This window comes from Lates calcarifer, linkage group LG16_LG22, assembly GCF_001640805.2.
Source record: "Lates calcarifer isolate ASB-BC8 linkage group LG16_LG22, TLL_Latcal_v3, whole genome shotgun sequence".
Classification (NCBI taxonomy): Eukaryota; Metazoa; Chordata; class Actinopteri; family Centropomidae; genus Lates; species Lates calcarifer.
In genome coordinates this window covers 4,382,659-4,409,749 of record NC_066848.1, presented here as the reverse complement: position 1 = coordinate 4,409,749, position 27,091 = coordinate 4,382,659, and the positions used below count along the sequence as shown (strand labels likewise).

General features: G+C 39.9%; 1 protein-coding gene across 3 annotated transcripts in view; it reads right to left on the bottom strand.

The window, feature by feature from the left end:
• The window catches only part of macrod2 (mono-ADP ribosylhydrolase 2), a 380,118-nt gene that overhangs the window by 81,406 nt on the left and 271,621 nt on the right, over positions 1-27,091 (bottom strand). For all 3 annotated transcript variants that reach the window (XM_018667034.2, XM_018667033.2, XM_018667035.2), the window contains exons 7-8: positions 18,695-18,725; positions 7,232-7,305 (exon numbers count right to left, since the gene is read on the bottom strand). In XM_018667034.2, the coding sequence (XP_018522550.1) occupies positions 7,232-7,305; positions 18,695-18,725 (105 nt within the window). The remainder of the gene's footprint in view (positions 1-7,231; positions 7,306-18,694; positions 18,726-27,091) is intronic.

Here is a 27,091-nt window from a genome sequence, read left to right as displayed (position 1 = left end):
AGTGAGAGGACAGTGGAGTGGTCATAATGTTTTTCATCACTATCTGTTTCTGGAGGCCATAGATAGACTACATAATTAATGGCTGTGATGAATGTTCTTGTAACAACACAGCAGAGGATTTTGTGTGTGTGTGTTGTTTGAACTTGCGGCATGTACCGTACATACAAGAGCATACACTAAATAGTCTGAACACGCACATACTGTGCACACACAAAACACCTCCACAATAAAGGTCTCCATGCTTCAGCATGGGGTACTGCAGTGTAAAATTGTGCTCAAATAGAGTGAATGAGCTAGTTGGAGTTTGATGAGCGTCCTGTCCTCTTCTGAACCAATAGCTCAACCCACTCTTGCGATATCACGGTGTGCCAGCCTAGGCGCTATCTGAGCTACACTAAATCAATTAGCATGTCATTAAGATAGCTTGTTTCCAGCACAGTAAGCATGGAGGTGGGACTACAGTATCTGCTCGAATGGAGAGAGCTGAACTCAGAGGGCATCATATCTCAGTGTCCATGTGTTAGCATGCGGTAGGCTGTACTTAGTGGTGGGCTCAGTGCATGTGTCCAGGAGCACCTGGATAGGGGAGATTTTCCAACAACTAAACATCAAGGTCTTTCAAACCACAAAAAACATTTAACATTGTCTCAAGCGAGCACGAGAAATCTGTATTAACCATAAAGACAAATTATGCATTATTTAATATTTCATAAGGTGTTTAGTCCTTGTTAGTTTTCTCTGTAACCCTCAATAAGAGCCTAAGTGATTACATTCAAAGCTTTATTTTATCACAAACAGCTTTCACTTATTTCTGTAATCAATCCTGTGAGTAGAGTTTTATTTACTCCTTTATTAATTCTTTTAATTCCAAGTGGGCACAAAGCACTAACAGAACATTCAATATTCTGCCCTTTCAGAACAGAGGACTCAAAGTCACCTTACATCAGAGAATACAGTGATTATTCTGCAATTACCAGGAGTAAAGCAACACCTTGGTCACTGGACAAGATAGAGAGATGATAGGCTTAATCCCCATTCGTGCACAGAGGATTTCTCTCTGAAGGCAAGAGCTCAAGAAAATCATTCAGATAAACATTGAAAATACTGTAGTATTTGCTGCTCATGATAAACTTTTCTTTATCGTTGACAGTGTAAGTGCTTAATCGAAAGAGCAGATAACATAAATTGCTAAAAGTTAAACATTTAAGACATAACTTTCACTAGTGTCAATTCAGAAATTGGATTAATATCATCTTAAATCTCTTTAAACACTGAAACTAGTAGTATTTAACTACATCAACCTGAGGTCAAGGGAATCAAAGAGCACACATCATATTACCCGGAGTGAGCGAGATAATAAAATCCTCAGATCATAAAAGTCATAAAATCCCCATTCTGCTGCCTTGGGCCAAATGGCTGCCACTAATGTATTAGACTACATGGCATGCATTAGCACTGGTGCCAGAAAAGTAATTCTCTGACAGAGAAAACTAATAAGGCATTCACACACTCTCTAAACCATTTCTACAGCCAAATCTGCAGGTGTTTGACAGAGTCTGAGGAGAGAATACGGTTCTCTGAGGTCAAACAGTGCCTCTCCATCCACACGAGACAATACAGTATGTGGACGCAGAGCTGAGCGTTTAGTCATGCTTTCAGCCCCTGATCAGGCCATATCTCCCTGATGCTCTCAGTCACAGCAAACGATTCAAAGGGGCTAGACACTGACTTCAAAAGACCAGTGCTGGCTTTGAACACCATGCCAGTTGCACAAACCATCAGCGGCACATCAGCGTCCTCGAGGCATGCACAGAGCAAATTTGTGCCTCTCTCGGCTGCAGATGCAACACTTGGCAAAGTCTTTTCACTGGGTACTAGACAACAAAAACACTATGAAGAGGCAATGCAGCAACAGAGAGTTGAAGTACTGCCCCACTTAGTGTTAGCTTCTGTTCCAGTCACTGTCATTTTTCTAACAGAGGGCTTCTTTTATCACTTTAAGATGAACTTACTGGGGTTTTCAGTCCACAACCGAATCTAAATGGATGTCTGCTGCTGTACCGGAAAGTAACTCTTAAACACAATTTAACCAAGATAAAGCAATGATTTCATTATGGGAGAGGAAATATATAAATACATATAGGAAAAATTGAAACATCACTACTACTAATAAAATAAATTAAAGGAAGGAAAATCTCTTGTCATTGGTGCAATCAGTATCAGTCACAAATACCTGAGTTATCTGTATGTGTATAAACAGTGTATAGGTTTATATGTATACTGTAGTCAAAATTATATCTAAATATCTTTAGTTTTTTGACTATTGGTTGGACAAAACAAGAAATCTGAAAGTCAATTCTGGCTTTAGGAAATTGTTATGATTGTTATAATTTCATATTTAACTATTTATCTGACATTCTATACAACAAATGATTCATTGATTAATCAAGAAAACAGATGGCAGATTAAGTGGTGTTACAGCCTTGTACTGTAGATCAGATTACCAATAAAATACATTATTTTGTAAAAATTAGAAAAAAGATTTCCATCAGAGCTGCAAAGGATGCCTGAGATGGAGTAGTATTTGTATTATTTTAATGTTTGCAGCCACTGTGCTCTATATGTAATCTAGAGACTAAACAGACACTTTCAGGTGCAAGGTAATAAAATATTCAGTGCTGTAAACATGCACATCAAAAAATCATTTAACAACTTCCATGAGTTGTTATCAAAAACCCATGGGATGTATACATGTTGACACTAACAAAACGGTCCCTATCTTGGTTATAATGAAGTGCCCAAATTTGCATTATTAGTATAACATGCAGCATTATGTTTCAGCCTTTTCAGAAGAGCAATGAAATAAACCTTCAGTTGAAAAATACACTGTCTCAAAGAGGCTAATAGAAAAAACACAAGCTTGAAAAAGTGTTGAGATTTTGACTATTTTCTCTTTGTGTTCTCTAAGGTAATTCATTGTCATTTTAACCACCATGTATAGGATGTGATCAACAAGCAGGGAGCATATATGTAGTTTTCTGGCTGCTTGCTATGTCTGTGAGATAAAACTGGTCATAATAAATGTCACAAAAATGTAATTCACATTTTCTAAAGGTGAACAGCACAATATAGCCATGATAGCGGCAACCATCCATCTTATTCAGCTGAATGACAATGAATGCCTCAATGTTGTCAAGTTATAGCTCCATCTGCCAAAATCCAGACAGCCTCCTAAACTGATATCCATTCACACAGAAAAACACAATCACACAAAACATACCATACTGTATTTATTCCTAATAGTCACTTGACATTTGTCACAAATCACTGTTAAGTCTTCAGCCATGGCCTGAGATGGAATTTATTATCAGGTGTCTTAAATGACAAATGCTACGAAGGTAAACAGATCATTCACAGAACAGGAAAAGGGATGTAAACACCTGTTTTGGGAGCGTCATCGGCACAGTGGAGTGCTTAATACTAAAGCCCAAACCAGAGAGAAGTTGAAAGGTGAAATCTCTACACATCAATTTTGTCCTGAGCAGCACAGCGCAGCAGAGCTTATTACAGACTCCCAATCTGTCTCAAGTGTTCAGTCTGTGTCAGTAATGCTGGGCTGCCTGGCCCTCGAAACGCTTCATTAAAAAGCTTGGCCATCCAGAGCACATCCGTGGCAGCCAAATAAAGTGTCAGACCGCATTTTTCATCTGCAGATTAAACCTATGTAAGCCTGAATTAAACCAAATTAGATCTGAAAATGAGAAATAAACCAAAGCCAGATGAGTGAGGGGGGGCGGATGAGAGAGCAGGGGGAACTGCTCCAATACCATATGGAGGACTGGTTGTGTTGGGTTGTCACTGCTTCTGTGTCTGCAGCCCCTTATGCATTTTTGAAGAGATTACAGCCTTCTGGTCTGTTGTTTACACATACCCACATATTCTATTTCATTTATTTGTGTGGAGGATACAGGGAAGCAGAGGCTGACCTCCCTTATTCTTTCATCTATTGTGATCTGAAGGATCATTCCTGCACTCAAGTCTCTCTAGATTAAAGGATCTGTTCTCCCTGACCACGGTGAGGCTGTTTATTCTTCCACAATGGAAGTCTAGGTGCTTTTAAGAGTGAATTTCACGCTGGCATTGAGGCTCTTTGTGCGCTGGTGAGTGCATCAGGGCTACAGTGTGCTGGCCTGGGAGATAAACTCACTGCTAATCAATCACGCAGTGTCCTCTTCCACTTTTTTTATCCTCTCTCCCTGCCTTGCACAAACACACATACACGCTCATATACACACTATGCACACAAAGTCCTCTGCTGTTTGATGCAACAGTGTCCTCAGACCTCAGACCCTGTTGCGAGCACATTTCAATCAGCGGACAATTACAGTCCAGTTGCTGTGTGTGCTGCTACAACCTGCCTGATCCATATGTATCTCAACTAGACGACACATACACACACATTCACAGATGGACGTGTACAGACAATGCTATCATGTCAGAGTGTGTATATGTGTGTCTGTGGATGGGGTTGCAGAGGGGGGCTGTGGTCTGTACTCTGCCACACCAGTGTGTTAGATCCTCAGCCAGCCCATTGTGCTGAAATTCAGCCACAATAGCGCAGTATCTTCCCCAAAGCAGAGCCCTTATCATGGCCCTGAAATGACTCGCCTCTGTGGACGCCCACGACATAGGCTCCCCGGGGCTGCATGCACAGAGCTGGAGGTGTGTGAGCAGAGCAATCTACTCCTATTGTTCTATGCATGATAAACTGGGCTTCAGACCTCTCATTCTCGTTCTATCTTTGGAAAGCTGTGTGCGATCTGTAATATGAGCTACTGCAGCAATACTGAACTTTTGCAAGCCTTTTGATGGGATAACATACAACATACTACATCACCGTTCAAAACGCTGCCCAATCAAGGCTTTTATTCTGGATATCTTTAGTGACTGTAAGCTCTCAAGAGCAGAACATGCAGTAAACAACTGTCAGCTGATAAATTTACTATGAGTTGACATAGAGCCTGAAACAGAAACATGTCAGTGATTAATAATACTGACACTGGGTGTGTCACTCGAGTAAATGCTGCAGTCATAACTGGATCTAACTATCAGACAAAGCAAGGGGCATTATTCTTCACATTAAATGTGCAACAAAATTCTAACACAGCTGAAAGGAGAGGCATCATACTGTTCCTTCAGGCATTATGAAATTATTTTAGACATCTATTTAAATTCAGTCTACTTCTGTTAAAAAATGAACTGACATAATTACTTACAAAAGGATATTTTTTACATCATGAGTCATTTTTAAAAGTCAGTTTCAGGATGCACCAGGAGTGACTAAGTGCCAAGCAACAGAGAATGAATTGAAAACTTGAGACAAGACATCCTGCTTCAGTGTATGTTGTTCTGCGGTTTGATTGGAAGACTTTCCAATGTAAGGGAAATACTGCTGTGCTTGTGGGTAAAATGTATCACTTTATTCTCTCTGATCTCATTAAAAGCTTACTCACTCTTGGTCTAGTTAGAGTTGAGGATCTGCTGCTTGTGCTGGCGGAGCTTTGCCAAACAGTGTTCAGGGAAGCCTCCGTAGACATCTACCCCACTCTGTGAATTGTAATACTTTCCACTTGATCTACCCACACCAGAGATAACTATCAGTCAGTGCATCACAAAATTGTCTCTTATGTGTGACAGTGCAGCCTCCATATGCCAAGTAGCGATCCTGGATGTGGAACAACACAACCACAAAAGTCAGTTTTGCACATTAGCTCGTTATTTACGGACAGCAATGAGCTATATAAAACCTTCTTTACGCCAGAGTGTTGATGGATTCCCCAAGTACATGTTACAGCCATCATCAGGCACAAAACAAGTGCGGCAAACATAGCACATCAACTGCAAAGTAATCCAGCAGCTCGGTATCATTTGGCTGTCTGTTCGCAACATCCATAACACCAGCTGAGGGATGTTGTAGCACATCAAGCTGTGAGCTTTATAAAACACCTCAATCCACAGTGACAGACATAAACATTGCCACAGTAAACAGAGATGACCCCCCGAAGGTTGCCATCACTCACTGACTCACAAACTGATAAATGCTCTGTACAGCCTGAAACAACCTCCTGACAATTTCTTTTGTCATGAACTGTAAATGAAAAATACTAATTGGTGATAAATACTCTTTTTAATGAATATTACACATAATAATGCTGCTGTAAAAGCTTCATGTAACTAACTCATAATTGATTATATTAAAATTAGGCCTAGCTTTAATTGGTCATTATAACATAGAGTTTGATCTGGTTAATTAATGCTGACACATTACAAGGGTGTCACATAGAAAGGTGCTGACACATTGGGTGAAGCACAAAAAATTACACCATTTTATCTACCTCAGAGAAATACTGATATCAAAGCCATATATAGAAAATCAGTATAAAGAAGTAGCTTTGTAAACTAGCACAGCAGTGTTTATTTTTCTCACTGTCTGGATAATAAGAGCAATGTTGGCCTCACTGTGGTAGAAATCCTTACAGCAACATGCAGCTCAATCTTCAGCTAAAGTGGCTTTGAAATTAAAATGTCCACATCCATTTAAGCCTCCCACTGGGGAGATGGATATATTATGTCTCTTTGTGCTGGTTATTTCAAATGATGACTATTTTGCTAATCACCTAATAACTAAAATTGACGATGATTGTCTGTTTGTCAGATTATACCATTTCTTGTGCTTTTCACTTGAGATGGCTGTGTTTATGAATGTTTTTCACCTAATAAATTTTGGTGGCACAACAGATCAGCAAGCATGAATGACTGAAAATTTCTATAAGAGCCTTCCGTCTTTGGAAAGCATGATTATAATTTATCTTATACAAAAACCAATCTCAGATTATTTCATTTGATGTGTTTATGTTCTTCTGGGTTTAATAGCTCTCTTCAGCACAGACCAATTAAACAGTCAACAGACCATTTAAGGCCTGATTAGTCTCAGACTGGCTTTTAATTTGATATGCATGCAGACCACAAACTAAATGGTTGATCAAGCGAAGCAGGTGGATAAGATGTCTGTCTGATACGGAGATGCATGGGAATTAGTGTTCTGTGTTTCTGTAATGTTCCAATCTCCACTCAGCAAATCAACAAAAGCAACAGTGCCTGCACAAATGCATAGGTGGTCTCAGATTGACAGTTATTTGTTTTGAACATGCATGACCCTGGCATTTCCTACCTTATCAGGATTCTCTTCAATCCAGCTCTTTACCGTGTTCAGAGCAATGTCAGCTGCAGGGTCATTGGGGAAGCCTAGTAGAGAAAAAAACAGTGTCAATATCAGTTATATCCAACATGCAGATAAAAGAGGGAGACAAAAACAGACAGGTGAACAGACAGACAAACCGATATCTCCACAGGTAACAGCATTTCGCCTAAATCAATGGAAAGGGGCACAGGCTGCTTGTTTCTGGTAGATGAGACCAGCTGTCTGATAAACTGCTGATGTGTGCTGCTAGATGCACATTGATAGGAAAACACATACATACACAGTCATATTTTAGGAAAACACAGTGTAGACTGTGTGTAGTCTTACCTCCTATATACTTTACGAGCTATATATGAATTGCAGGCTACATGAGCTGGACAGTTGTATAGAATCATATGACATACTACATAACTATATGAGCTATACTACATATTTTATTTATTTATTTCAATTACAACTGTGCTCATTACCACCTCAGATAGAACTAAATAATATTTTGCCATTATGGGGAAAATGTAGTGTGGCTAAGAAGCAATGTGACTAGCGACTGAATTAATCACAACAGTTGTGCCAGTTCAGGAACCCCAACACTGCGTTAACACAATGTATTGATCGCAAACACACAGATTGCAATGTGATTAATTTTTAATAAGGCCAGCTAAGGAAAGACTGCCGGCTGCTGATCTCAAGATCATTTGCAGCCATAGTAGAGAACTTCCAAAGACCCAACACTTAGAGTGAGCTATTGACTACAAAAGCCCTTGGGCCAGCCTTACTGGGCCAGCTGGAGAGTATATATGCCATTACCAAAAGCGCTGACAATCTGCTACTCCATCACAGTGTAGTGTTTCAGTTGTCTTCTTTTCAAAGTAATTATATTTGAGTCTGTTCTTCTGTGCCTTTCACAAAACTCGATGACAGCATTTTACTCTAAAGCCTCTGTACAAATCCTGGGGCAAGTTTGAAGTTGCCCTAAGTATAACCTTAATACCGCATACCCTATGCAAAGTTAAGACTAGAAGCCAGCAAACAAACACAGTCCATTTTTTCAGCCACGACTGACCTGGATCAGGATTTAAAACTAGACACTCTTCCATATTATAACCACTGACCTCCATAAGGGACTGCAGGTTGTAGCAGACAGCGTCTTCCTCTAACAACAGGGGTCAAGACCTCAATTTCAACCCACATCAAATGATACAAGGGCCATGCCACAGTTGTAACCTGTTGGTTATTGCATCGGTCACATTCTCAAATATTTTTCTTTTCCTGGGTCATTGCCACAACTATAACATTCTATGACCTATGAAACAGGCTTACAAGCACTGCAACAACCTCTACCCTTTAAGTCAGATGTAAAGAAAAATGAAAAGCCACAAAGACGTAGCCTTACATTTCCTCAATTCTTTCATTTTAGACCACCTGCTGTCAAGGCCACTAAATAACTACTCTGTAAATGCTTTAAATCAACTGCCTTGACAGTTAAGATATACTGTATGTAGCTTCATCTTCACCACTCTCACCTATCTGACAACTGTTGATGTCTCTCTTTTTCTGTTTTTCTTCTCCTCCTCCTTTTCAACCTGACAGGAGTGGCTGAGTTACACTGAGGAGAGGGGCTGAGTTGAGCTCCTGTTCAAGCCCTAGGTGAAGCGAGATGTGAGCTGCATACCAGCCGGCAGTGACAGCCAGTCTGCTCCTATGGCTCTGTTAGGCAGTGTCTGCAGACAGTGCACGGCCTGTTCACGGCTCCTGCCCCTTAAAAGCTGCCCCAAGAGCTGTGTGTTCAGAACCTAATCCAGCATGCCAAATCAGTTTGCAGGTCACCCGACTCCTCTTGTCTCCCAAACACACTTAACCTTTTCAGTGATATCACTTTGTCTGGTGATGTTTCCGTTTTAAAATCCGTTTGCACACATACGCAGGTGTACCAACACTCCAACTCACACATCAAGTAACATAGGCAAACAGATGTGCGGAAGAGGAAAAATAGATACAGAGAGATAGGACCAGCTGTTAAGAGGTAGCAAGCACAATGGCAGGTGTCACAAAAGTAAGCACATAAACAAATGAAGTAAATTGTTAAAGAAGTAAGGACATGTGTTGTCATTACACTGTCTTTCCTCATGCAAGCACACTAATAAATAACTGCATGGTATTATCTGCTATGCCATAGCTACTCTTTGTTCCTCAGACAGGTATTATATCCTGCTTCATATATATAAATGCTGTATTGTGCAAATACCCATACATCTAAATTTCATTCCCATACATGATGCACACAAATTGGTCACACACTTACACTTTTTGTATATTATCTGTCTTTTATATAGTTGTACTTGTGTATTGTTATGATGTACACTGTCCGTGGTGCTTGAGAGTCACCAACAACCACAACCAAAGTCCTTGGGTGTGTAAACATACTTGTCCAATAAATCTGATTTTGATTAAGAGGGATGAAGAGAGGCACATTTATTTTCAGGCTAAAAAAAGGGTCTTAATCATAATAATAGGACATTCTGGTCACCAGCGGTGGTTAGATGGCATTGAGTACATTTAATCTATTCAGTGTAGAGTTTCTACAAATGCTCTATTGATTTGAGAGCTATACCTATTAATCATAGCAGATCTGAGAGGGAGAGAGGTGAAAAGAGGTGAACTACAGAACCAGCAAAAAAGACAACAGGAAAAGTAAAATGATAGATGTAAACAAAAGAAAAGAAAGAGTTAGATGGAAAGCTGGAAAAGGGGGTCAGTGCAGCTGGGGGCAGCCTGCCAGAAGAACTCTGCTCGACGGCAACATTAATGGCCCAAGGTCAACAGCAGCAGCTCAAGTGCATCGGCAGCTCTCTCTCATCATTTGTCTCCTTCACAGTATCATCTACCTTTGCCTCTCTTAACATCTGTCTGTGCCTCTCCGTCCCTGTCAGCTTGGCCAAGTATGCTGAAAAACAGATACAATAAAATACCCTCGATCATCACCTCCACAGCACTGCTGGTAGTACAGCTGACACAGTCCACTTACAGGTGTTCAAAAAATAATCTTCAGAAAAGGACTGAGTGAGCCTACACTTTTATATGCTCAAGAACACACAACATGAAAAAGTTCAGTCTTTTACTTCTACATCTCCTGCCCTCAACACCCCCTCCTCATTCTCTTTTGCTCCATTTGCTGTGTGGAGGGTTCAGTGAAAGCTAATCTGTCAGGAGGTGGAGAGCTGGCGTCAGGCGCAGTGATGGTGGGCCCTCCAGGGTCCCTGCACTGCTCTCTCGCTCTCTCTTATGCTGGGAATATGGCCGGCTCAGGGAGATTTGTCTTAGTGAGGTGCACTGATGGGATATGTGCAGCGCAGCGCCGCTGATGAGGACTCAGGTGGTGCAGTGTTATTTCTGCTGAAGGCTCCTCTACTTCATCACCAGGCAGAGCACAGTATCCAGAGAGACAGAGTGGAGAGAGACTATGGCTTGTACCATGTGAACAAAGACTTACAGTGGCACAACATGCTTACATAACATTTGCCAGTACATCCAGTGAAGATGACGGCAATAGCAGTTATGGGTTCAGTCACCAAAACAAATTTGGATTTTGTGACCACAGAGAATTAAGTTAGATAATCACTGAATCTGACCTGAGAAGACCACAAGCCAGGTCTTTTTAGATAGTGGTCTTTCAATCATTTCATCCCTTTGACTCATTTTAAGCCACAATTAAAAAGCATGATCATATTGTAGAGAAAGATGACTTGGTTTAATTTCCTTTTAAATGAAAGGTACATTTTCATCCATGTCTCAACGTCAGCACAGTGAGTTATGCCAAAGGGAAGATTCATCTTAAAACAGAATTCACATATTTTATTCCTATGATCTTGGGCATGTAGGACCTTTGTTAATATGAAGAAAAAGAGAGCCCTCTCTAATCTCTGATGCAACCGAGAGACACAGTCTCTGGCCCCTCTCTTAGTGATATGCAAAACACCTTTATGAACACGTGTATAGGACCCTGAGTGACTTTTAAGGAATATGGTTTTATGTATTTTACATGAACCTAGAAACCAGAGGAAAGCCACTGCTTTAGATGTTAAAGCTTAAAAATACACATAGATATTCAGCTCATAATGAAACAGCTCCCAGTTTACATCACAGACAACACTGTCTCAGCTCTGTGAGAGTTGGAAAGTCCATGTTCAAAAATATCCACTGAACTGGAACGTAGGAAAAATAATATAAATGTGCACTCTGCCTTAGGGGGAATTTTTGCTTTAAGAAGAAGCAAGCCCATTGCTCTCTTTTGCCAACATGGCAACTCTTTCATATCCTAAATTTACAGAGTTAACTTTCAAAACAAACTTGTGTAGCTAAGGTGTTTTTCTCTGGTGAGAAGGAGTGAGAAGTAGCTGCATCACCTGATAAAGCAAGTAGAAGTAAGTCAACAAGTTGAATACATGTCTGCACTATGATGCATTCCCATTCTTTGTTTGCAAATATATGGGTAGGCACATACTGCAGACCACACCAGTTTTATTTTTCCTGAGTGGGCTTATATTGTGTGGAGGATACCACAACCTGCTGTTATTTTAGGGCATTATCATTTCTACAGTTTTTTAAGCATACTGATTTTTTGTTAAGGCCTAGGTTTGATAAACAGATGCTGACTGAATTCTTGATACAAAGTACAGCTCTTCTCCCCTTGAGGCAAGAATTGTATTGTTGGTCCTACTTTCCCTCCCCTCAGTTGTAGTTGGTCAAGTTCATGACTCAACACATGTCATTCATTTTGATGAGCTGTCTTCTTTGAAGTAGCATACAGCCTGAGGCTGAGGTATCTGACACCAGTTCCTGAAAAGGCACAGTAAACATAGGAAAGCTACTATGGAAAAAACAACAACATAAAAAAACATAATATGCCAACATTTATCTGTTTCTGAATACATAGTATTTTATTTACCATGCTGTTCAGAAATGTCTTTGAATTTCTTTAGTAAAGAAATATTTTTTGTGTAGTGTTTTTTTTTTTCATCTGAAAATTAATGTGTATAGGGCACAAACAGTCTGACTGCTGCCCTAAAGACCACTGTTATAATAGACAGGCAGGGTGGAATCATTTAAATGCATTATAATACAAAGTAGATTAGATGATTGTGGTTTGGGCAGCAGGAGGAAATCATTAAGTGTAGCTCAGCTGAGGGCTGCTCTAGTTGAGGGCAACAGTGCTATGTGTTCATCTGGAAAGGGAGGGTGGAAGAGGGTTGTCACCCCATCAGGGCCCAGAGGAGAGGTGAAGTGACCCGGGGTGGAGGACAGAGTAGTGCCCCAGGACTCTAGACGCCAAAGCGTGGGTGTCAAATGGCCCACAGCTCCTCTCTACACCAACACTGGGACAAGGCAGGGCTGTGACCATGACCGACTTTGCAGCCCACAGAAGGAGACAGAGACAAAGAGGGATGGGAGGGTGCTATGAGAGGAAGACAGGCAGAAAAAGAGGCAGGAAGAAAGAGAGCAGCCTCCGTGGCACAACAGATGATGACCTTCCTTGGAAACATTCCATATAGGTGATGCCATGCTTTGTCCTACATGCTAAAATTAACACCTGACATTTCACTTTTTAAAAACATTCTGAGGAGTGTATGATATGCAAAAGTTTAATGCTCAACCAAGTTTCTCAAAGGCCTAAATCTATTGTCCTGTGGGTGGGAAGTATTTTTACATTTGGCTTATCATCCATGAAAATGGTAGAGCAAGGCTAGTGTTGAGTACAATGCACACTGTGTGACTCAGTTAAATGGGCTACAAAGCTCCTGTACTCTCTGAGCACACACACTGCTGCCCACTGATACAGCACGTTGTTCCTATGTACCTTGAAATTCCCAACCCAGCTGGGCTAAGCTCCCCATAGTAAACCCTAGGTTTTAAGAGAAGCGGGAACTTGCCCAGGCCATCTCTGGCTAGCTAGCAGGAAGCCATCACTGTAGAGAGATAAGGTGCCATGGATGTCTCCAACCTTCCTAATCCCAGACAGCGATGAAGAGAGCCAGAGCATGATGCTGGCTGAAGGAAAAAATTCTTAGCTGCTTGACACCTTTGATCTGGACAGTGCAGTAGAATGGCAGTGTGGACATACCAGTAAAGCCTGGGTGGATTACATCCGCATATCTCCCACAGCCACCAGTCAGTGCTAAAACTCCTCTGTCAACAATCCTCAGATCCGTCACAGAGACAGATGAGCCAAAGGTGGAGGGTGAGCAGTGAACAGGGCGATATTTGTCCTTAGAGGAGCAGCAGCATTGCTATGTTGAGGGCCTCTGATTGTTATGATAGGGTTATAACTGCATGTGTTCGATGGCATCTGTCAGGTAAATAGTAGACTTAATGTTCATGCCCTTGCTTTTGCATCGTGCCAGTGAGCCCTCTGCTCCATGCTAAGATTGATCTCAGCAGATGCCTTCTAAACTGTACAGCTCATTACAATGCTTTTTTGAAAGTGCTCTTTCTAGCTTAGATGTGATCTCTACAAGGCTAAATTGTCCACAATGCATCATAAAATGGGATTTTTATGTATGTATGTGTTCTTGCTTGAGCAAGTATCTCTGCCTGTGTGTGAGCATGCAAGTCAGTGTCTAGTCTAAGAAAGACGTGTGAGGGAGAAAAAGGACTACCAGAGACAAGAGAATGTTTGGGAGGGAAGACAAGAAAGAAAGGGATACAAAAAGAGAAAGTGACCTCTCTAAGTCGAGGTAGTTGGACTCTTGGCACTGATCTTGTGAGACATTGAGAAGTGTCTCCTCCTTGGAAGGAATAATCCATTTAAACCTGGGTCGCATGGTTGTGATTGATGTGCAAACAGGAGCAGCACTTAATAACCTCTACCATGCTGGGTGACCTCATGGCCCACGGTGGGCACCAGTTTGTTTATGGGTGGTACCTCTGACACACTATCCGTGCAGAAATTCTGTTGTGGCTAATGGGCCGGACTGAGGGATTGGACTGTCAGCGCAGTGTGAGCCCTCATTTTTCTTTCCAAGCGTCTAAGGTACCCCCCGCGCACCCCTGCTACACCCAACCTCCCTGCTCTGCCATCATCTGTCAATGGTGACTGAGTCTCCTGGAATATGGAGGCGTGAGAGAGAGTGTCAATTAGCATTAGCTTCCCTGACAAATCTGTTTTTCTCTCCACAAAGGCCTTGGATAACTTGTTCCTGATTCCTCTCTGTCACAATGTTGGGGGCACAGAATTTGTTTTCCTACCGCATTACAAGTGTGGAAATGGGTCAAGCACATGTGCATGAGTATAGTACCTTGGTGCAGACCACGCACACACATACAAAACTTAACTCTAAGGCTATATCTATGTGGATTCTACAGAGACAAAGAGATAGAGAGACACACACAGAAAGACAGATAGAGAGAGAGGGATGTAACAAGAGAGAGATTGGGAAGATGTGCCTTTCATACTAAAAAGCTTTTGTTTACATGCTGAAATGGAAGCTGACCTTAAAGGTTATCTAAAATGTACAGAAAATGTCAGAATGCCTGACAAGAGAGCAGGGCCCCTTTCAGAACATGGCAGTACTCAGGGGGCACAGGGAGGAGTCATACAGAATAACATCATAGCCCTGTACTATACTGTAGTTCCTTTGAAAGTCCCTCCTCTATTTGCCCTCTGCTGTGTGAAGATCTTCGGTCTTAATCAGCTGTATTGTTCTGTGGAGATGCAGTTATGGGAAGCGCTAAGCTGTTTATTTATTGAACAGGCTGTTTAATTCTCACCCCCCACCCCCCTCCACTGCATGCTTGGCTCTGCACAGCCTATCCCTTTGATGTGACGGGATGCTGGTGGAGTGCTATGACAGGTTCCCACTAGCAATGCAGTACACAGCACCACAGTGAACAGCAATAAACAGTGCACTCGTCAGCAGCGTACAGTACAAACAGTGACCCACAGTACAAACAGTGATTTCGGCTGCCTTTGTGTCACTACAATAGAGCTGTTTTACTCCAAAATGCCACAAACCCACTTTGAAAATAGGCCTGTATGAAACCATCACCTGATATTCTTAATTTTATCTCTTTAATTCAACCTGTAATAGTGTTGTCACTGCCAACCAACACATTTTTATTTAAGTCTTTAGTCAGGGACTAAAGAGTCAGGGACTAACCAGTTTATTGAGGATCTGCAGCAATTTTTGGTCACTAATGAGTTACTAAGGAGTTTCTTAATTACTGTGGGGTCACACTGAAGATGTGTGCTGGCAAAATAAAAAAAACAGAACAGAAAAATGTTAATACAACATAATACACATTCAGATTAATCCAGAATGTCCTGTAGGAAATTCCTATCTAAGAAAGGAAAATGTGAGAGAAGGGAATACATTTTTACAGAGATGACTGCTGAACTTATCACAAACTGTAAATTTTGCAGTGAAAGAACACACAAGGGAAGGAGAGAGAAGGGAGAGAAAATGAGAGAAAAAGAGTAAAAAAGAAACAATGGTTTTAGACGTTCTTGTCATTAACACTTCGGTGATAGCAATTTGAGATGCGTGTATAGACAGGTGGCAGAAAACAGACAATATTGCAGAGAGAGATGGTGAGAGGACATGATGAGGCGTTGTTGTGCAGTAAACTGTGCGAATCACAGAAGTGATGGCTGGAAAATGTTCAATATCCCAAGAGGGAAATGTTCTATCCAGCACAGAGCGCGTAATTATAAACATCCAGTGATTTATAAGCACAAAGGCTCTTTTTACTACACACACTGGGCTTCACTAACAAGTGTATGCTATGCTGTATATCAGGATGCACAGCCACTTGGACTGTTTCGTACCCATTCACATGCAGGGCAGTTTAACTGTGTTGACTGGGAGTTTGCGTATAGATCTGCAGCTGTGTGTTTTTCAAATGCTGTTGAATAAATGGGCAGCTTATTGGACTCCATAATAAAAATAACTACTGCACCATAATTAGCTATTTATTTCTTTAATTCAGTGAGTCGGATCAGTACAGTGAAATTTAGTCATGTGGTGGATGCTTTTTGCTCAGATTCTGGTGAGGAAGAAAAAAAAAACCTAGTTATGGGAAATCACTCAGTTAGTGTGTGTTTATAGCCAGTTTAATGAGCACAGCAACAGTCAGGCTCTATAATTAGTGCATTCTAATCAGTAATTGTATGTTGAGATGTTTAATATTTCAGTGTGCAACTTGGTGACAGCTGCCAGTTATAATGGCAGTCATAATACAGGGTTGATAAAGGAGGAAGAGTGATGGTTTTGGATGGAAATGGACTTTTCAGAGGAAAATATATCTAAGGTGATTAGTAATTCACATGTATACAAAGGAGCTTTTTTAGATGCTTCCCTGTGGCTGATAGATTATTACATTTTTTAAATTATGCATACACAAATTAGTAAAATTCATCCTAGATACATAACAGAAATTTAACATAATGGATTTTTACACCAGATGTCTGGCATATGTTTAATTTTATATTTGCTGCTGGTACTGAGTTATGTGTTAGCAGTGTGTGTTTCCATGTTCCATCTGTGCATTAATAGTCTGGGAATTTGTGATAAGTCAATAACCTACATTTTATATACATTTGCAAATATAAGCAGCACACAAGTCAGGTTCAACTGCCACTGATTTTCACCTGTTTTTTATAAAGAGACTTTGAGACTAAAGAGGTTTTGTTTCATGTCGGGCAGTGACTGGCTAGTTACATGACAGAAATAAGGTATAGTACTATTTTCCAGCCAGAAGATGCAACTCCTGGAAGCAGAGCTGTATGCAATGCATGGTAATTGGAAAAATCTAATGAAAATCACTTACAGCGTGCAGTTCAGCTGCAAATGTCTGCATGTACAGTTAAACGGCCCAGCACCAGTTCTTAATTAGTGGCAGTGCATTTAAATAACTCAATTGTGGCTGTGCTTATTTACACTACCAAGTACCCAGTTAAACTGAAAAAATGCAGTGATGCAAAGCTTTGCAGCCATGACTAATTTACAGTAGGTTTAGGAAATTAACCCTGAGGTATTACAACTTGAAAAGGTTGCCAACTCCATATAGAACACAACCTAAACAATGAGTGAAAGATATCACAAAATTTTGTGTCTGTGATATACTGTGCTAAAAGAATCTACAGCAACAGAAAATATGGCTAAGAAACATACACATGGTGGACAAAACACCCAATCTGGAAGATTCAAACGTCTTGAATCTGTTCTGAGAGACAGATTACACCATCTTTTCTGGAGCAAAGTCTCCATCTTTTTGAGCAATGATGGAGACCACATAAAGGTTTAATGTTAAGTTCTAGTCACTGGGGAGGCCATGGAAGGGTCATGAAACCATGTTGGTGTTTAAGAAAACGCTTTTGATTTTGTTTTACATTGTGCACAGGGGCATTATCATCCCTGTACACGCATATGGGCATATGGGATCATCTTGAGGGAACACTGTTTGCACCATAGAGAGCACCTGGTCTTGTAATATACTCTTAATTTTCTTGGCTGTTATATGGTCACAGAGAGCGATCAGAGCACTTAATGACTCTCATGAAGACTGCCCAAACAATTACAGATCTCTGATCATGTTTAACCATTACTGGCTTACACTAGCCCTTGCATTAACACCTGTAAAAGAACCATGGTAAACAAAATAAGCAACTTGGTAATTTTAAATTAATCATAAGTTTACCAGAGTTGTGACATCTTTCATGGAACTGTACTCGTGCTGACTTCTTGTCAGTGACAGCCAATGGAAGCTGACATGTTAATTAATCCTTACATATTTGGCACCCACTGTAATTATTAAAACTTGTGTGCAAATTCAGTCCATGGCATATACTATACTAAGTGCTATATGTCAGAACAGTGAAAAAAATAATTATTTCTTCTCAGCAGGGGGATTGCAGATTTTCTATATAATCCAGTAGTTTCCCTGCATCTCACATCTTTTGCCATCAAAACTTCAAAGTTGTTGACATCAACAAGTTTGGCATGCTTTCAATGTGACTTTGTTTAAGTCTAATGAGCACACCAGCTCTTCGCCAGCGATGCCTTGCTGCATATCAGGCCTGGTCCCATAAGGGAGAGCAAGCATTGTTCAGGGTCTACATTCTGCTCACCTTATACTAGGTTGTGTCTTTGTGCAACATGGTATAAGGTGAACTTGTTGGCATGTTTCTCCATAATGTACTCTTCTTCAAAGTCAAAGCTTTGTAAATATAGTAGTTACATTATTTTGTGTATACCCTTCCCTTGATGCAGAATTTTGAACCTATTGAAATGAGTTTGTAGCATGAAGCATGTGTCCAGTGACAAATGTAAATAAAACACATATTTATGATCTATACATCTGAAAATCATCTGTATGACCTGAAAAGCAAAACATACAAGAATCAAGTAAATTAAATCAGATAGGAGAAATTAATCTTACCGTAGATGCCTGTGGATATACATGGGAAGGCCTGTGCAAAGAAAAGAGAGAGATCAACAGTCAAAGCACGATCCCAAGTAAAATGTGACAAAACAATATTAACTTCTACAAGTCTCATTAAGAAAGAACTGTGTGCTGAGGAGTGCAAAATAAATTGCAACTGCGATCTCCCCTCTCTGCCTTTTTGTCAGTCTGTTATTTCATTTCCTTTCACTGTAAAACACACACCACTTAACTAAATATGATAAAATCCACAGCTGAAAAATTCAAACATCAGCAGCTAAAAGTTAATATTGTATGATTGCATACATCTGCGTTAAACTGTACACAATGTAGGACACCTACTCTTTACCTTTGTGTGTTTGTTGTTTATCTCTACTGCTTCACTTGTTCATTCCTGAGGGGACCAATTTACAGTACTGTTTGCCCAAATCCCTGCGATGCTAATGCACAACTGTATTATAAACCACATTCCAGCTCTCATGCACAATGCAGAAACACAAACACACATATACAGTATACTGTGTATTTTTCTGCTGACTTCCAATAAGAGACATATTAAATCCATCCTAGCCTTGAACACCCCTATTTACACACACATTAGATAGATTAGCATCATCACACTGCTGTATTAAGGAGGCTGCTGGACAAAATTCAATCGTGTACTGTTACCCCAATAAACGAGATGGCCTATTAGTACTTAATGGCCGTACTTGATGTCCATAACAGTTGTAGTTTGCATATGTTGCCTGAGGGAACAGTGGATCAGACTCATGTGAATTCATAGGTGCACATAAAGCTTGCTGCTTAATAATCTCCAGCACATGAATATTCAAATGAAGCCGATTGATCCTGTCTGTCGCCTACAGCCCAAACTTACACAGTCTTCTTCTCCACTGATGTTTATAGAACTTACCCAAGGACTGAGGCTACTCTACTTATCAGATTTTGTTTCAGCCCACTGATACATGTCTTTAATTTAATGAATTTAGATAGCTAGATAGACAGACTTCATTCTGTGTAAAGTTGATGCAAACTGCCAACAGCTGTGTCTCAGTAGCAACAAGGACATTGCAGTGGGGGGCTTTTCAGTGTATTTGATTCACATGATGAAACAACTAAACACAAAATCACAGAGTCATTGCTGCTACATTTGGATCAATAGCAGAAATCAATAATATCCCACCAACCACCAAAGCCCAGGGACACACATACACTTAACAAAACAGACATGTGGAGAATCCGAATAAATATTCTAAATATTTTCATGAGCTAAAGAGCAAAAACCTACACATATTTATGGCTGTCTTTTCCGAAAAGATTATAAAAAGTAACCACCTTGTAATAGTCCTTGCTTTGTAGCACTTTGCAGCAGACATATTATTCAAGCATGGCTTTATTGCTGAAAATAGTTTCATTATTCTTTACTTCTGTGAGCAAATATATTATGATACATAGGCCTCGCTGTAAGCTTCCCTATTTCACATTCATCTTTTTAAGTATATTAATAAACAGTAAAGAGAAAGGATTTTTTCAAAGGTCCCATTTGTCCTCAAAAGCAGCTGAATACGTGCTTTAGCTCCTGCATTCATCAAAAGGCGTGGCCACAACATTAATATAATAAGATGACAAATTTAAAAAAAAACAGAAAACATTTCCAGCAGCAGCTCACAACTGGATGAATATAGAACAACAAAACGATACAGAGATTCATCAAAAAATAACACCCATATGTCAGATTCTGCCAGCGCCAAAACTAAGCCCAACAGTTTGTTTTGCCACACTGACCCTGTCAAGTTGTATTTAGAAACATGCTGTTGCTAGCAGCTGTGCCAAGATCACTTCATTTTAGAACTAAAAACACAATTAATAGATCTGAAAGAGAAAGACAGCAAATACATGTCACCTCATATAATTATACAAACAAGTAGTCAGGGTTCTAATCTTGTGTGGCTCTAATCTTTTCAACTGACAGAAGAAATAAACAAAATTCACATATTAAGAAATTAAATAATTTGTTGATTGAAGACTGATAAATATACAGACTTTTTTCTTAAAAGCAACCTATGACTCCTGCTTTGAAATGCAATGGCTGGTTTGTCCTTGCTTTAAGCGAAGAGGAATGAGTCTCTGTTTGTATTCTTATTTACCAGTTTTCCGGTTCCGGCTGTCAAGGTGAATCTTTCTTCTGTGGGGTGATTTAAATCTTTTACTGAAGCTCTGACCTTTCCAGATGACTGTCTGGGTCTGACACAAACCACAGATGATGAAGCGTGGAAAAGCATGGCCATTTTTAGTCCTGTGCCAAGCTCTGCCCATGGCACTTACACACAAAATGGCCAAATATCCAAAACAGACCAATAATATCAAACAGAAATGATAGCTGTGCAAAGCTGATGTTAGACATAATTTGTCTTTGAACTCCCAGAGGATGTAAACAACTGTATAAATGAAATGCAGTGCTTCATATAGGTATACTTATAATCCATTGACTTATTAGCAGCATACTGGCATTTAGATAAGAGAAAATCTCAATACTTTTTAGGTACTGTCCAACTTATGCCAGTTACATTTGGCAACACAAATAGTCAATCGGTCAATACAAATAGGAGGCAAAATTTTCTTTAGCAAGAGGAATCTATTTAAAACTGTGTAGTAATAAGGAGAAAGTAAAATGAATTTAATCTTCAGACAAGATGAGCATTATTTCCTGTCAGTGCCTCCAGCCAGTCTCAGCTGCCAAACTGATCCTGAGCCAGAAGCCTTGTTATCCTCTCTCAGCTGAAAGGCCACGATGTCATTCTATTCCACTTGAACTTCTGCTCTTATTGTGACTAAACCTTAACACATCTCAGACTGTGGCAATGACGTACCATCAGCATAATCAATTAAAATCTTTTTTATTAGTTCCCTGGCTGATCCATTAAGGAGTATCGATCTTTCTGGTGTAAAAATGCATCAGGTAATCACTTAACGGGTTGCTGTAAAGATCTGATATTTTTGTGACACATGAAGATGTCACTTACTTGTTTAAAGGACGGTTATTGCAAAAAGTGAAGAGACATATATATCCAATAAAACTGTAAAGCCTGGAGAGCATCTTGGCAGGTGCATCTCCTTTTCATAAAATCAGCTACAAAGAAAGCAACAAAGCATAAATCTTATTGCTAATCAATATCTGTAAATATTAACATGCTCAATATTATTCATAAGCTTCAAGTTTTGTTAATCATTAAAATCTTTAGATATTAAATATAAAACTTTCCTACTGAGAGCATGGGGAGAACTATAGCACTTATAGCAGCTGCTTATGAAATGCAATTATTCACATGCAGAGGATATGAGTACTGATGGTCAGATGGTCACTGGAACTGTTTATTATCAAATAGAAATGTAGCTCTTTTAGAGACAGAAGACAAATGATTATCAGTGTCCTATAATTTGTTAGTGCAGCACGTAAGCCAGGAATACTCCAAGTGAATATAATAAAAAGCTACAGTAAATTTCAAAAGTTGCCACTGCTCACAACACTGTAAGCCCAGTAAAGCAACTACCTCATCAACACTGGCCCACCGTAGAAGCTATTTTGATAGTTGTTAGTGTACATACCTGTACATCTGCTTACATTGAACTAGGTCTGGTGTTAATTAGGACAGTCAGCAGTATATTTGCAGTCATGACCTATGATTCCTAGTTTAGGTTATTATTTCTATCTCTGGCTGCTCATTAGAAGTGAGTCAGCATGTCCGGCTGCACCCTGGCATGCGGCTGTGCCTGACATGTTGGCTTGTTGCTGATTTTCTTTGCTTAGGGAGTGTTCGAAAATTGGTCACCAGGGAAATTATTCTGTTGCTGGAGCTCCTCCCTAATCTATCACATAGCTTTAAAGTGGAGCACCTTTCCTCTCAGCATCTCTGCTCTCTTATTTGGCTCACAGTATATTAAATACAGCAACAGTGGCTACAGTGTTTATTGTCAGAAAGACTATACTTATGTTACATTAATGCTCTGTTTTAATTAACAGGATGTTAATTATAATTCATATGCATTTACAGCAATATTTACATATGACAGTGGATTTGAATTTTTCAAATTGATATACACATCTCATTAAAACAATGATTTATCAACTTCAAAGTGTGACTAGATTTTTGCAAAGACAGTGCTCATAAAACTAATTCACTGTTGTTCCACTGAGAGCATGATAGCCTGCAGCTTTCAGTCATTTGTTAAGCAGCAGGAAATGACACAGTAAAGATGGCTCAACCTGTGGCAAAATGTGGCTGTCCTGTTGTAGCTGTCACCCTCCCATGCTGCAGCAGCCACAGAGTAGCCATGAGCACTCAGGTAAAGGTAAGAAAACCATGCATGGGCACAGTGACTGCAGGATCCTGCCGGGGGAGCACCTCGTCTCGGCTGGCTGAGTAAATAGCACTGGACCCGGGGTGCTGCCCCCGTAGCTTGAAGCCTCCTAGTCTGTTTGCAGATGGAAGCTATGCTTATAAATCACAGCAGCGAGGGGAGACCTTGTGCAAATGCAACCAGAAGTATGTTATTATTCACCACTGTTGCCACAGTGTGGGCTCACATCAGAGTATCAGAACATGAATCCAAGACAATCCTCTTTGTTGACTGCTGTAATTCTTTAAGCATGTAGGTCATGCCTGGTCTCGCTGTCTGAATCAGCTACCTGCTGCTGCTGGGATGAGCATGTCATGGTTACAGATCAGGATATTCAAATATGACACGTTAACACCCTTTTATTCTGCATAATACCACACTCCATATTCTAATGTGAGCGCTGATTGTTTGAGTGTCATTATGCTAAATGGAGGATGGAGAAATGCAGAGGGTGAGAAACCTGGAACCTAATGGCCCGAGTCTCACCACCCGTTTTTATATCTGCTGTGATGAAGTGTAACTATTATCACAATAATATCTGAGTGTCCATTAAGGACTCAACATCACTGGCTGTGATTACATGCAGGAGGTGACTTACTGGCCATGACACTCTGGAAAACAGGTTGTATAGTTTAAGCTGTTTGCATATGCCTTTGCTTCTCTTTGTTGGAGAATCCTTGTTGTTATGAATAAACCAGAACACAACCTTCTTGTCCTCCTCTAGGGTCTTGTCTGCAATAAAGTAGGAAAATGTGCTGCCGCCAAGTAAATCCTTTCTTTAAGCAACACTAGGTAACATCTAACAGTGGGGAGAGAAATGACAATCCAGACTACTGAAATTGTACATTGTGCTCACCACAATGTTTTCGCTGCCATTAACACATCAACAACTATTTATTGTACAGAGTGTGAGTCTGTAGCAGCAATGAAAACAAACTTCAAAAAAGAAGGGGTAAGACGTTATCATCTCACAGTAAGATATTTAATATTGAAATATGTCAGCCACCTTTACTTGGTCTTTTGAGTTACTCTAATCCAAATACAATGTGGAAATGTGTTATTTTAAATTATTATCAGAGTCCTCTGTGCATGTACATAAACTTAGAGATATATTAGCACAATTTGACAAATAATAAGAAACATTTCAATGTAAAAAAAAAGGTTAAAAACTACAGCTTATTTGGTCAAGCAGTCAGCAGGACTGTAGATATAAGAAAGGTGTCCACAAATGGCTTAAAACATTCACAAGAGAGCCTTTAAGCACTTGCCACTCCTACAGTGGGTCAGCACTGAGCCTTTGCTGACTTATCAGAAACACAAATTTGTGAGTCCACAAGGACATGCACTAGGATTGGACCAAAGACAGACACAGTACTGTAGATGGAAATAATTAATCTCTTTGGATATAATGAAGCTCAGGCTGCTCCATGATTGCCTACATAGCACTCAGTGCCACAGTACTGACTCCAACTGCGCATGCAATGGATGCAGTGTTTCAGGGAAAAAAAAAAAAAACAGGCTGCAGCATGTCCGTCAGCCAAACACATGACAGGGGTGAGATGAATGGGCAGAAAAAAGGTGTAAATGCTGCAGCCTGTGGATAGGGCAGAGCAGTGGAGCAAATACAAGCAGATACTGAACTGATGGCTGCTTGATTCATTGGTCCATGACCAGCTGTACGGTTGATCGAGCACAGTTCACCCTGAAACCCAAAGCTACAGTGCACAGGTACACTAAGGAGCTTTTTTGAATATAATATGCTCATTTCACTGGTAACTAGAATGGAACTTTAAAAACTTAAAAGTTACAACATACTAATGTGCAGTGCTTGCAAAACATATATATACTGTATTCTTTCAATACATTAAATGAATAAATACCATCCACTTCTAGTTTGAAATTGGTCTCTTTTATTATTCATATCACCACGAGTTTCCACAGAGGTCTGTTGGTGACACTGATTCCCTCAGTGTTAAAGAGGGAGCATTTAGACTGGTATGAAAATGATAGTACTGTGAACCGAGGGCACACAGAACCAGACGTCTGCTCATATTTATGTATGAGGGCTCCTGCTCAGTATCAGTTGAAATTATATCAATGACCACTAAGCAACAGAGAAGCAAAGACAAAAGAAAGAAATTCACATTGGTGAGACAAACTGGCTGACCTCTTCATGACCCACACATGATTGACAGAATTCAAATGAGAAGGCGGGGAACATGTCAGGTAAACTCAATAACAAAATGTATTCCTGCTGCTCAACCACTACTATGTACAGCTGCAGGCAGACTTCCAGTCAGATATTTTCTGTTTTTTAAAACATAACTTATTGATTAGATTAGCATGCTTGTGGTAGGTGAAATGAAGACTGCTGTGCAGGTCTGATCTGAAAGGCTGTGGAGTGGAAAGAGCCTCAGACTGACAGGATAACAGACCTGTGGTTTTGTTGTCTGATCAGGAATTATCATGAAATACACTACACACTACACTACACTACACACTACACTATTTCTGTAATAGTGGCTGGGGCCTTTATTTACCCAAACTGAAGGGAGAACCGGGACTTTATTTGAGACAAGCTGTTATTAGACAGAGAACTCTACGGTCTAACATTTATATTTTATCATACTTTTAGTAAGAAGTCTTCCTGTTCCCATTTGCTGTGGAAATTTGCTGTTATTGCAAACATTTTTTAACCACAAACAATATTTCTGTTGAAAACTACAAAAAAAAAAAAAAAGTACAACATGACTACATTGTCATATTGGTGGAAATCTTATATCTTATATTAAAACTGTATATTATCCCAAATTTATCACATGGGCCATTATAGTAGAAGTAATTTCTTTTTTATTTGTTCCAACAGACCACAGCCTCAACTATTATTTGAATACCAGCTTTTATTTGACAATTTATGTAATGTAACATCCGCTTCCTTTAAGGCCTTGAACTTTACTTTTGATTAAGATCCTCACCCTGACATGATTATAACGGTCTTATGAAATTTTTATTGTATTTATCACAAGAGTCATGACATTATAAACTGTAGGAGGCATTTTGATTTAATTACATGGATGGAGGCAAAGGAAGCAGCAAATAAAGGAAAAATGTATCTGTGGTAATTCTGAACAAAATGTTTGATTTGAATATTTGAACATCGACACTCAGCAGTGTAGAAGACATCATTCAATACGCCTCAGGGCCTCTAAAGCCTGTGATTATTCCAGTGCTTAAGAAATGTAGAGCATGTTTGCATAGTGTGTAGCATTAGAAGTCATTTGCATTTTGGAGGCCTAAATTACAGGTGGGCATAAAGAAAATGATCAAAGCAAGGAATGGGAGGATTCTGTCTGAATCTATCAAACTGCTGCTTCAGGAGGTACCTCAAAGTAAGAGGGCCTCTGAAAAGATAAAATGGAGAAAAAGAGACAGGCCAAGCCTTACTGTATATCTGTTTATGCAAAGTAAAACCAGGGCACATATGGATTCTTAAATATCCATAACCCATGTCAAACTGTCTCTGTAGAGATTAACAGCATGCGGAGCTGGAGGTTAGAATTATCAGTAATCCTAAAATATAGCTCATGATTTGTGCCACAAGAGTAAAAGATTCCCAAGTGGTTGATCTAAATGAAAGTAAAATAATAATTAGGGAGCATTTTTCATGAGACATTACTTTAATTTCTATTCATAAATCAACTTCAACAGCACATTCAATCAGAGAAAGGAAAAAAGGGGGTTTCTGGTCGTGCAATGTGAAAGCCAGCCTATGGTACCCTTCCAATGTAAGGCTACTAATTAAACATTTTTTTCCTTTCAAGACGTCCTTCAGCATTTCAAAAGCACCATATCAAAGGGCCTTCAAAGTCAAAACCCCACTTGGAGTTTTGAGGTGACAGAATGGCATACATATGAGGACAAGTGACTAGCTGCATGGCCCCTGTCTTTGTGGCAGGTCCAGTGTGAGATGAAAATCATGACTGCTGCATATTGCAT